The 13,104-nt window shown below is 36.3% G+C and overlaps 1 protein-coding gene across 7 annotated transcripts in view; it reads right to left on the bottom strand.

Moving 5' to 3' along the window:
- Window positions 1–13,104, bottom strand: part of Asator (tau-tubulin kinase asator) — a 551,150-nt gene that overhangs the window by 322,974 nt on the left and 215,072 nt on the right. For all 7 annotated transcript variants that reach the window (XM_070112342.1, XM_070112345.1, XM_070112344.1 and 4 more), the window contains one exon: window positions 682–1,178. In XM_070112342.1, coding sequence (XP_069968443.1) covers window positions 682–1,178 — 497 coding nt within the window. The remainder of the gene's footprint in view (window positions 1–681; window positions 1,179–13,104) is intronic.

Below are 13,104 nucleotides of genomic sequence, written 5' to 3'. Positions count from 1 at the left end.
ACATTGAAAGAATAAGCGCGGAAACTAACGCATACAGATCGTGCAACTCACAAAGCCTTTGCGTAAGAAGGGGATGAACCATCACACGTACACAAGAGTTTCGGTTAGAATTGTCAACTGGGCTTTATAAAATTCATATTATCCCCATCGTTTTTATCAAAAAACCTGAATAAATCGGCATAGTACGTTAAAAGTTGAATAAAATTTTTTAAGTTAATAAGCAATTTATTTTATACTTACCAATGGCATATCTACAGACAATGATAATTGGAAGCCAGTTATCAGATGTATTGATATAAGGATTACCACTGGCAATAATTTGTGTAAGCATTTCAAATGTTGAAAATGTGTAAAAAAAAAGAAAACTCTAGTGCCACACTATTGCTTCAAAAAAAGTATGTTTCTCTTTTGCCTATGAAGAAGCGTGGGGGACTCTGTAAAATATTGTGTATACAAAGAACTGCTAACGAAAATTTATGTATTCTATTATTTTAATGAATAAACTACTTTGACTGTCTCTATCAAACTTTCATACATGTTAGCAAAGCACAAGAAAATTGTTACTACCCAATGCTTTTTAGTAATAACGTGAGAAATATTGGTATAACCACATCATCTTTCCAATATTATAATCTTTCAAAAAAGTAAAGAATGAAATATCTAATTTTTAAGTTAGATTACCTGCGGTTCTTGTTTCCATTCGTTATCTGTTGTATCCTCCGAATCATCAAACTGACTTTTCCACTGAGATGCCAAAGTGAGAGCCCCGCCCCCTTTAGTTACTTGTTGCAACGCCGACACGTTTTCGTCATCTATCAAAGCATACTGAGTCATGGAATGATCTCCAGCTACGCCGGATCCATTACTACTGCGTGTTAATGCAATACTACCGAAACGGTGTACTGCTCCACTAGAATTAAACGCTAGCCGCGAACTGGAAGCTATTGATGAACGACACTTTGTGGCTGGCGCAATATAAATATGTTGTTGTATTCCTCCGGTCGGACCTATTTGAGAAGTTCGTTGACTACTAATGTTATGTTGGAGCATAACTGCTTTTGAAGGACCCAGAGCGGCATCAAAAGAAAATTGCGTTGCATCATGGACGTGAGAAGACGCACTTTCATTTAATATGAAACATCCGCTGCTCACTGCTAGATCATATACACTCGATGTTCCTAGAAAGCATTGTTATTATTAGTGCTAGAAAATACATCAATCAATCGCTAACCAAACAAAGTTTTTAAAAAAAAAAAAGAAAAAATAATCACAATCGCAGTGTTTATGATAGAGCATTAAATTCTTTGGCAAAAGTTCGGCAACAATAGTAACATCACGAGTTCGTTTAGCAAAATGTTGCCAATAATTTGCGCACCACAAGTTTAAAATTGAGCCGAACTTAATTCCATTTATGTATGGCATCTATATGATATGGTAGTCCGACCCGAAAAATTTCTTCGGATATTGTAGCGTTGCCTTGGACAACAATTTAAGCAAAGAAGCTTTCCTTACCAGAACTTGATTTTGATCGTTTAGTTTATATAACAGCTACATGCTATAGTGGTCCGATCCGACAAATGAAGATTCTTTGGGAGAATCTAAAAAATTTAGGCAATGTTCGCGTATATACAGACGGACATGGCTTAATCAACTCAGCTAGTCAGGCTGATCATTTATAAGAGGTGTGTTCAAAGGAAAAGATGAATTTTTTTTTTAACTACTTATTTGCTCATCAATATCTAATTCGTCCCCTTCAAAGTAATTCCTCTCGGATATAATACACTTGCGCCAACGCTTTTTCCAATCCTCGAAGCACTTCTGAAATGCGCTTTTCTGTATGGCCTTCAGCTTTTACTTCGATTCATCAGTTTTGTGAATAAGAAACCATATACCCACGTTTCGTCACCAGTTACAATGCGACATTGCTTTTGCCTAAAATTTAACAATTTCAGAACAAACTTCGCTCCCACACGTTGCATGCCCAAAACATTCGAGAAAATTGAACGGCATAAGCCGATTGATATGCCAACATCCTCTGCGATTTCCTTAATAGTGATTCCACGATTTTCAGGAACAATTTGTTTCACTGTTTCGATGTTTTCTTCGCTTGTTGACATGGTCGCATCTCCAGGATGCTCATCGTCGTCAACATATTTTCGGCCTTCTGTAAAGCGCTTTTGCCACTTATAAACACTTTTTTGAGACAAAGTGAACTCAATGAATGTTACAGTCAACATTTTAAGTACCTTGGAGTCCTTTATTATATTTTTATCGCCAAATTTAATACATCCACTTCTTTTAAAAGTCAAAAACCGAAGAGTACATAAAAACGCGACTAACCTTTTTTGTTGTCAAAAACAAACTACTAATCGAAATTGGTTGTACATAGCCCGCGAAAAATCAAAATCTACCTTTTCTTTTGAACACACCTCGTATATATACTTCATAGGCTCTCCGACGTTTCCTTCTGGGTGTTACAAACGTCGTGGTAAACTTAATATACCCTGTTCAGGGTAAAAAAGTTATTATTCGGCAAATATTTATTCTACGTTTACCCGAAATCCGATAAGTGCAGAAAATTTGGCGTTTGAACCTGCGACGAAACAAGGTATAATTCTTTGCACTATTATTTAAAATGAACATGAAAATTCATTTCTAGGTTAAGAAATAAAAGTGGTGAAATTATTTCAAACCTAAACACTTTCAAAAGCTAAAAAATAATAATACAAAGTATAATAACTCTAATAGTGGGCTGTCAATCAATTATTTGAAAAATGCAAATACCTTTTAAATAAGGTTCTAAGTTAGTACAAAAAGCTAATGTTCAAATATCTTTGAACATGCTTATCATTGACCTATGCCAGTAAGGCAGTCGTGCAGTTAAATAGAAAGAATATTAAAATAAAATAGAAAACGGGTAAATAAACTATTTTATATATAATTTCTAACTATTTTAATCAGTTATTTCGTACAAATACATAGAAAGAGGACAATTTATTGCGCTCGTGGAGTTAAATGGCTAAAGTAAAATTAAAATTAATTACAAACCATAGTTATCATAGGTTGTTCCGCCCGCTAAAAGTAAAAATATTTAAACCGCGTTTTTGATAACTACCAACAACGGGAAACGGAGAGTTTGTGGTAATACTGCTTCATATCATTTAGTAAAATGTTCCTTAAAATTTTTGTCATTGTAATAAAAGTAAATAAAACAAGTAAGGAAGGGCTAAGTTCGGATGTAACCCAAAATTTTATACTCTCGCAAAGTCAAATGGTATACTCGTTTTAGATTTTTTTGTGGATCTTGCCGCCTTGTTCTATGTTGACCGATATATTCGGTAAAACGTCAGCTATAGGCACTGGGGTCCACATATTCAGTATCTAGGGGCTTGAACAGTTTTGATTCGATTTAGACAATTTTTGGTCACAAGGTGGCATACTTCAAATGTATTATTCACGCAAAGTTTTACCCCGAAAAAATCAGATGGAATTTAAAATGGTGTTATATGGGAAATAGGCGTATTACAACCACGCCGATTTCGCTCATTTTCGCGCTATAGCATAGAAATATGAGAAGAATATTATGTACCGAATTTGGATGAAATCGGTTAAGCAGATCGTAAGATATGGGTTTTCACCTAAATGTGGGCGGTGCCACGCCCATTTTCTAATTTCGAGCGCTCAAAGTCAGCTCATACGATCCCTGTGTTAAAATTTAATGACTCTGGCGTGTTTAGTGCTTGATTTATCGCGCTTTTAGTAGTTTTTAACAGTACCGTTATATGGAGAGTGGGAAGAGAGAATCGGGTGACAACCCCGGATTTCACCCATTTTCACACTATAGACACAATTTTGTTATTATAGCATTAGCGGTTTAGGAGATATGCACATTAAACCTATTAGGGGCGGGACCGCGCCCACTTTAAAAAAAACTTTTTACTGCAGCTGTCCCTCCCTAATGTGATCCTTTGTACCAAATACCAGCCTTGTATCTTATTGTGGAGCTTAGTTATGACACTTTATTTGTTTTTAATTAATGGCGTTTTGTGGGCGTGGCAGTGGTCCGATTACGCCCATCTGCAATACCAACCGTCTTACGGTATCAAGAAACATTTGTACTAAGTTTCATAAAGATATCTCAATTTTTACTCAAGTTACAGCTTGCACTCGTTACAGCTTGCACTCGTCTCTTCATCCTGATCATTTATATATATAATATATAACCCTACAAGTATATCTAACTCAATTAGTTTTAGGTGATACAAACAACCGTTAGATGAACAAAACTATTATACTCTGTAGCAACATGTTGCGAGAGTATAAAAAATGTCATTTTATTAATTGTTCTCATTTTAGTGAGCAAAAACAGAGTTGAATTGTTTTTCATTCAAAATGGTGGTTGAACTGAAGTTGAATTGCTTCATTTTTAATTGGGTTAAATTCTAGTCTCTGAACAGGACCGTCTATATCTTTACTGGAGTTGTAGATGAACCAGGTTTTTCAGAAGAAAGCATTTGCGTGTTTGGATTGTTAACCTGAAACAGCTTATATTTAATAGTAAATATACTTCGCAAGTCAAAATACAAGGTGCGTTCCAAAGTAAACAGTAAAAAAGTAACAAAGTAAACTCTAGTGGTGCCTTCTATATGTCGCCTGGTGCGTTAAAATCTGCTATCCTTTATCGACTTCCAGTAAAAATTTCATGACATTTCATCTATTGGAAGTGAAGTTATTGCGTTTTAAGTGTCAGTATGTTTTCGTCATCGGTGCGAAAATGAGCTTCGAACAAAGAGCCAACATTAAATTTTGTTTTAAAATTGGTAAAACTTTTACCGAAACGTTTCAATTGATGAAACAATCTGATGGCGATGATTGCCTATCCTGTAGCAGAGTGCACGAGTGGTTTCAACGTTTTCAAAGTGGTCGTGACGACATAAATGACAAATGAGCCGAAACCCAAAAAATCGAGAAGTCAAAAGTGAAGACAATGCTGATTTGTTTTTATGATTCCAAGGGTATTGTCCACAAAGAATTTTTTCCACCCGGCCAAAACGTTAATGCGGTATTTTACCTTGGAGTTTTGAAGCGTTTAGTGCGCCGTATTCGACGTGTTCGGCCCGAATATCGCGAAGATGGAAGTTGGCGTTTGTTGCACGATAATGCGCCGTCTTATCGATCGACGCTTGTGGCCGATTATTTGACCAAAAATCACATTTTAACAATCAACCACTCCCCGTATTCACCTGATATGGCACCGTGCGACTTCTACCTTTTCGGAAAAATGCATTTGCCGATGAAAGGAAAGCGTTATGCAGACGTGGAGGCCATTCAAAAGGCTTGTACCGGCATACTGGCGGCCATACCGGGCAACGAGCTAAAACACTCGTTCGACATGCTTTTGGACCGTGCAAAAAGCTGTATTAAAGCAGAAGGAGACTATTTTAAATAAAATTAATTGATTTTGCCGATAAAACCATTTGTTCTGTCTTTTTTTTAAAAGTCCTGTTTACTTTGGAACGCACCTTGTATTATTGAACCTCAACCTTTATTATAGAAGATAAAAGTGACAAAATCAGGTAACGGCTCAAAACCAGTAGCCTACATTGTTTTCAAAATTTTTGAGTTTAAATACATTGAACATTTTAAAAGAAAATAAGTAAGTACTATATTTGTATCAGGATGACGAGTTGAAGCATACTTTCGAAAATATAGGGTAATTTTTTCATGCAGGAATATTGAAGCATAAGCCGGTAACAGAGCTTCCACCAGAACGTCTTGAGAAAAAAAACAATTTGCGGTGTTCACCATAACTCGGCTGGGAATTATCCGAAAAATTAGTCAAATTATGATCAACTCTTCCCCCCTAACGTTCTCTGATAATTTTTTTTTCATTTAAGAATTTTTGGCGGCTTCTTTAAAGTGTAAACTGTTATTTTCCACTAAAAATTTCGCCATTTTGGGGGTGGAAAACACCCTTAATGAAAAAAAAAATTTTTTACTAAACGTAGGGGGGTGGTATTTTATATGTCGGAAATTTGTATAAAGTTTGAAATGAATCGCTCAAGTAGTTTTGAAATGACAGTGAACACCGACTTTGAAAAAGTAGTTTTGAGAAAAACGCGTCTAAAGTTTATGAACTGTTGGTTTGAGCGTTAAAGGCCAGGAGATTGATAAGACAATAACTTTAGGAATATTGCTTCTATCGACCTAAAATTTAAAGGACATAGTCTTGAAATATTAAATAATAAGATAAGAGAAACAAAATCGATTTTTCGAAAGTAAAAAATCTAAGCCCCCCCTTTAATCGAAAACCTACAAAAGTTACAACTAAACTCCAAATTTGGCTGCAAAGCCTCCATCTCTACCTCCATGACACAAAATGGCCTTATAGTAGCCGGGGTCAAAATTGGATAATGGGCCGCCAATGCTTAAGTGAAATCTCAGGAACTACTTGAACAATTTCAACCAAGTTTAATGCATAACATTATTTCGACATTTATATGTCACATCCCATATATCAGAATTACATTCCATATGATCCCTTCACTTAACATTTCATATGGTACATCAATCACGGATAAAGTTATCGGAAAAAAATTAGCACAAATATTGTCTCTAAGATGTGCCATCTCATGTCCAAACATAGTTTATTATACATAAAATTGGAAAAAGGAAATATTTTCTTTACAAGAGTGTGCTCTTGTGCCGAAAAACGGTAAAACCAGGTCAATATTTTACCTAGACCCAAAATGTTTCAATTTTCGGTTTATCTTATTCTGTATATCTCTATATATCGATTGTCTTAATGAAACCAGAGAGCGTATTTTTCTGATAACACTGTATCCGAAAAAGGTAAAAAATCGGGTGAATATTTCGCTCAGCTCCATAAACCTCGTATAAAGATTTTCGAACTTTCCGCTCATCTTATACCTCATATAACGGTATATATGTGAGATATCTTAAAATCTCTCCTAAGAGAGTGTGCATATCGGTCATTAAGTAAATTAGCAAAATTAAGGGAACGTGTAATATTGGAAAGCCTCATATACCTTATATACTTATGTCAAACTTCCGGTTGAATTTATAGCGTATGTATATCGGTCAATTAAGTGAATGTGTAATATTGAATATATTACAGTATACATGATTAATGACAAAAGGTGATGCAAACAGTTCAGATCTTCTCCTGGCTCCAACATACGCGATATAGTGATTTTCATCCATTACTTTATACCGTCAGCGTTGGTGTGATATTTTATTGAAATGAAGTTAATTTCTTAACGATAATGTAGTTTAGCACTGTATACTCGTGAAATTGGTCTAGACCTTGCTCTAAACCCCTTATCCTTAATATAATATAACAACTTCGGATTGTTTGGTTGACTTTATCCAAATATAGATACATAGATTGGAATAGAAGGGTATGCACCGCGACCTGTGGTCTATTGTACCCACGCCTAAGTCGCAACGGCTCATCCAGCCCCAGCATATTAATGAACTCCTATACATATACTGCTAGGTGCTAGTGAAGCGATGCGATCCCTGTTTGGAAACATGGATACAAGGGACTTAATTCGGAGTCTGCAGACTGCTGTGCAGTCCACTAGCAAATGTTCTGGGGTTTCCGGCTCCATGTCACAGAACCGGCAGTTTCAGACGAGGCTTAGCCCATGTTGTATAGATGCTTTCCACATATACTCAATATATTAAATTTTGCCTTTGGAACCTATCTTTCGAGCTGTCAAAATTGCAATCCATGCATTACGAGTTGATAGACTCTACATATGTACACCCGAATCAACTTTGTCACTGTCATGGCGACAGATGTAATTCGATATCGTGGAGTCACCAAATTAGGTAGTAATAAAAAACTGGTATAAATAAAATCACCTAACTTCGTAATAAATCGGTTGCTGAACGTGTTAGTCAACAATTATGTTGCTCCTGATCGTTGAAAAAGTTATAATCAAAATAGTACTTGTGGACCAAAATATTACTAATGAATTAGATAATAAGATACCATATGTGATTGTAATTCATTCAGTTTCTTCGATTAATGCATGCTGAATTTTTATGCAACATTTTTATACTCTCACAACTTGTACTCTACAGAGTATAATAGTTTTGTTCACCTAACGGTTGTTTGTATCACCTAAAACTAATCGAGTTAGATATAGGGTTATATATTATATATATAAATGATCAGGACGAAGAGACGAGTTGAAATCCATCCGTTCGTCTGTCCGTCCGTCTGTGCAAGCTATAACTTGAGTGAACATTGAGATATCTTTATGAAACTTGGTACACATGTAGTGATTTCACTTCTTTTTTCACCTTGGGTGCGATGTTATACTCACTTGCACTATTGCACTACTTTTAGTTCAAAACTCTTTAATTAATTTGTTTAAATCTTTAATTAATTTCACGTTAATATATATTTTGAAAATACTTTATAATATAACAAGTTCTCTTTCTTATATTTTTGTTTGTAAATAATTTATAATATAAAAGGTTCACTTTCACTTAAAACCACTCTGCGGGAACGTTTTAATGTAGAACCTTATAGGTATAGTATAGGTGTATAGTGTGGTTGGTTAATTGTATATGGTTGTGTTGGTGAGTGATATGGTGTGTTGTAGGTGGTGTATGATGTTGTATTGTGTTCTGTTGTGTTGTATGATGTTGTACGGAGGGTTGTGTGCTTAGTCGCAAAATGTCGCGGGATCATAAGTCGCATGAACATCCCGGCTCCCCTAAGCGAGTTAATTGCCTAGAAGTCTCTGCAACAGTTGCAAAGTGCTCACTACGGCGTTCAATCCGGTTGTCCTTTGTCGCTGGTTGCGATGACCATAGGGTGGTGGAGGCGGCCGCGAGCGTGCCCCTCTGGATGGCTTCGGGCGATGTACTCTTTGGCGCTGGATGGAATTCCCTTGTTGTCTGTGCCGGTGACTGGTCTGCATTGCGGACGGATTTGCTCGTCCAGGGAATCGATGGAACAATGTGTGATGCGGTCGTTGGCAATATTGACACGATCCGTCGGTTATACAGTCAACGGTGGAGTGACTATCTGCCAAGCAAGTCATACAATAGCCGTGTGCTCTGGCGATCTGTTGACGTTGAGCGGGCTTCATGCTCTTGAAGATGGTGCACCTTTTCAGGACGTGTGGTCGATGGCATGGACTGCACCGTGGAGGCAGATGCTCCTCAAACTGCTCCTCGTTACTTGCTGCTGCAGATAATTGGCTTGGCGGACTCGTGGCGCTTTGCATCCTTAGTGCTGCGATGGGTGGAGCTGATGCTCTAGGCGCAGCAATTACGGACCTCACAGTCTTGGGAGTGCTGTGGATATCTTCTACGTCCATTTCTATTGGAATAGGAATATATTAAAAGATGGTTTGGCTCATAATTTTGAATGATGATATTTGTTGGTTGATTTGAAAAATAGATATATATATATATATTATATATATATATATATATATATATGTATATGTAACTATATATGTTGTGGTTAATTTTTAAACGCGTTTGTTAGTGTTAGATTTGCATGTACGGATTATAAAACGGTAGTATTTCGAGTTAAACGAATTAATTGTCGGTTTTGATTTTATTTATGCGCTTGTATTGGCGGGGTTTGTGTAATCGCTTCTTCGGTGTTCGGAAGAAAACACAATTTTACTAATGGTCGAGTTGGTATACCATTTTGTGTTCGTTCGTCTACTATTCTTATGTGACCATCTCGTCCCCGATGGACCTTTTCAATGCGGCCTAGTCGCCATTCGGTTGGAGGAAAGCATTCATCATGTATGATGACGCATTCGCCCACAATTGGTTCCTTCGTGATCGTTTTCCACCGATGCCTCTTGTGGAGATCTTTAAGGTAATCTTCCTTCCATCTATGGCTGAACTCATGACGAAATATGTTAATTTTTTCCCATAGATCTATTAAATTGAGTGAGTCTCCTTCTGCCTTAGGTATGGCGAGAAGTGTAGCTCCACTCAGCTACATATCCTCTGAATGAGGAAGACCTTAACATTGAGTCCTTTATCTGGAAAGGTCCAGCAAAATCGACCCCAGTAATAATAAAAAAATTGCAGCGTTCAGGTGGCAATGCTGCCATACTGCGTGCGTATTGTATTTTGTGCTTGTACAGTGTGCATTGTTTACACATAAAAATCGTTCTTTAAATTTGTGGCTTTAGGAGCGGTATATAAAATTCTAGTCGGACGATGCACACCATGTAATGTAAGTTGGTGAAGATATATTAGAAATAAATAAGTATAACGGGATTTTTCGGGAATAATAATAGGATGTCGTTCGTTATAACTAAGGCTAGAATTCACTAGTCTATGTGATAACGCTGATCTTGCCATGTTGCAGGTCGGAATGCGTTAGTTGTACGCAAGGATCATTTGTTATTCTTATAACCAATTGTTTAAGTCTTTGGATAAATTTAAACATGTAAGCGAATACTCTTAGTGCTTTAGGGAATGATGAAAATCGATGTAATATATCATCCTCTTCAGGAGTGATATGAAAATTTTCAATTCTCCAGATTTCAGGAGCTGTTCTATTGCGAGCGAAAGACTTTCACCAGACTTCTTGTGAATCTGTTAACCACAAAGGACCATTCCACCTAATTGTAGTGCTGGTGAGATGGAGTGGTTTGCAGCCTCAAGATCCGCTGGATTATCTGCACCTGCAACATGTTGCCACTGTGCTGGGCCAACTAAGTCTAATATTTGAGATATGCGGTTAGATACATAAGTCTTCCAGGTATAGGGTGATTTTTCTAAACATGCTTAAACTATTGCTGAAAAAATTACAATTGGGGATTGGTTAATTTGAGATGGCTTTGGACAATTGAAACTAGTTTTGCTAACAGAAGTGCTCCATTCAGTTCGAGCTGTGTCAGGCTTAGTCAAACTTTCAAATCTCCAACTTTGGCTTTTGCTACCAAAAGATGTGACTAAATTTTTTTATCGTTACTGCGTACATAAATTGTTGCACAATAGGCCTTTTCAGAGGCATCACAGAATCCATGTCATTCTACATTATAGTCAGGTGTGAAATTCACCCATCGAGAAATTCGAATTTCCGAGATGGTATGTAGATTACTGTTAGCATTTTGTTAAGCGTATGAATTTTACATGCTCATCCCATTCACTGTTCTTGAAAGAGGATTTTTGCTAGAATCATTATTAGCAAAAGCCATCCCTGTGGCGTCGGAAAGTTTTGCCACCGAGAAAAGTATTTGGCGTTTGGTTATGGCTGACATTGTAGATATTGACTCAATTGTATATAAGAATTGATCTGTTATCGCATTCAATTGAATCCCGAGGGTTTTTGTAGTACTGGCCTTTTCAAATTTAAGAAATTGTATCTAATAAGTCTTCCCTTTTTATGTTTTTTATAATCTCGGGATGATTTGATGTAATTTTATTAGGGGGAACCCGGTTGAATTTAGTGCTTTAATCACTTGAGATAGTGATTTGCACGCTAATGAGAGACTGTGGCTACCTGATAGAATATCGTCAACGTATGTTTGTTTTTGTAGCACAGAAGTTGCTAAAGGCAAATTTGTTTGACATGTATTTGCCACTTCATGTAATGTCCTAATGGCTAAATATGGTGCACAATTGATGCCAAAGGTGAGTGTGGCAAGTTAGTAGTCGCTGATTGCACTATTACTTGATTCTCAGAAGACTATACGTTGGAAATCTTGGTCATCTTTATGTGATAAAATTTGCCTATACATTTTTTCTACATATCCATTAAAAACATATTTAAACACGCGCTAATTTAATATTAGCAGCATGAGATCAGGTTGTAATGTTGGCCCTGTGTACAGTACATCATTGAGTGACTTGCCTGAGCCCGTACACTTTAAGGCATTAAAAACAACTCGTACTTTTGTTGTGATTTTATCTGGTCTTATTACCCCGTGATGTGAAAGATAAAAAGATAAGTATCTACCTTTAGATATTTTTTCATATGGTACAGCTTCTTCCATATGATTGAGGTCAAAATATTCATCTATTATTGTACGTTATCATATGCTGATTTAAGCTCGCTTTTCTTTATCAGGCTTTTTTGTCCCGTGAGAATTGGACAGACAGTTGAGGCAAAGTTTGTGTTGTCGGGCAAGATTGTTTCTATCTGAAACGGACATTTTTTAAATTTCTCGCAAGATTTTATATTATGTCCTTCTTTACAAATTTCACATAATGATTGCCAATGATTTGTTTGAATTGACACGAATGTACAAGCTGGTACCTTTAAAAATATAACTAAATCTAGGTTTTCTTTTGGAGTTGTAACTACTCTTGGAGGAGGAGAAGTGGCTCTACATGGCCTTAATAAATTTATTTGGTCTAATATCATTGCCTTCGTAGTTTCGTACTGATCGAGGCAGTTTTCATATTTGGCTGACGCCGAAGCTTTAATGTTTTCTGGGAGTTCAGCGTCGTCAGTATCTAGTATTGTATCGTACGCTGCCAGAACGCGTGCCCATATATAATATTGTCTATGCTTTTAACTTTTAAATTTAGAACTGATTCTGTATTGTCGTTAATAGACGAAGCCGAAAACCGTGTGCAGTATCTAATAAAACTGTCACTTTCAGTTATGAACCTTGACAGTGAATTGTCTTTGGTTCTTTTTTGCTTTGTACCTTGCTTTGAGCGTGTAGCTTCTGCGGATGTGCCTTGTGCTTTATTATCATCAGCCATTTTTGGAATTTCTAATGGTAGAGGTGTTCGTGGTTTAACCTCTTTTGATTTATCAGATCGCATTTGCATCAGAAAATTGCTATAATACGATTGTAGTAAATATTTTTAGTTTGCTTCCTAAAGCTGTAGTTAAAATTTTTTTTTTTTGGCTGGTGAAAGCTGCGATTGTAAAATTTGTCTATTGTAATTTTTTTTTTTTATCGGACAAGTCAATTTAGATTTTATTAAAATTTATGTCCGTATTATTGTTATCTTAAAATTTTCCGAAAATTGCTTGCTTGTATTCGTTTCACTCGCGAATAATTTTTATATTTTGTATGTATGTATATTCGCTTTTATTATATGTATCTATATACATTTGTATAAAAGTAA

This window comes from Bactrocera oleae, chromosome X (genome assembly GCF_042242935.1).
Source record: "Bactrocera oleae isolate idBacOlea1 chromosome X, idBacOlea1, whole genome shotgun sequence".
Classification (NCBI taxonomy): domain Eukaryota; kingdom Metazoa; phylum Arthropoda; class Insecta; order Diptera; family Tephritidae; genus Bactrocera; species Bactrocera oleae.
The sequence above is the reverse complement of the archived record's forward strand: the minus strand, read 5'-3'. Positions and strand labels throughout refer to the sequence as shown.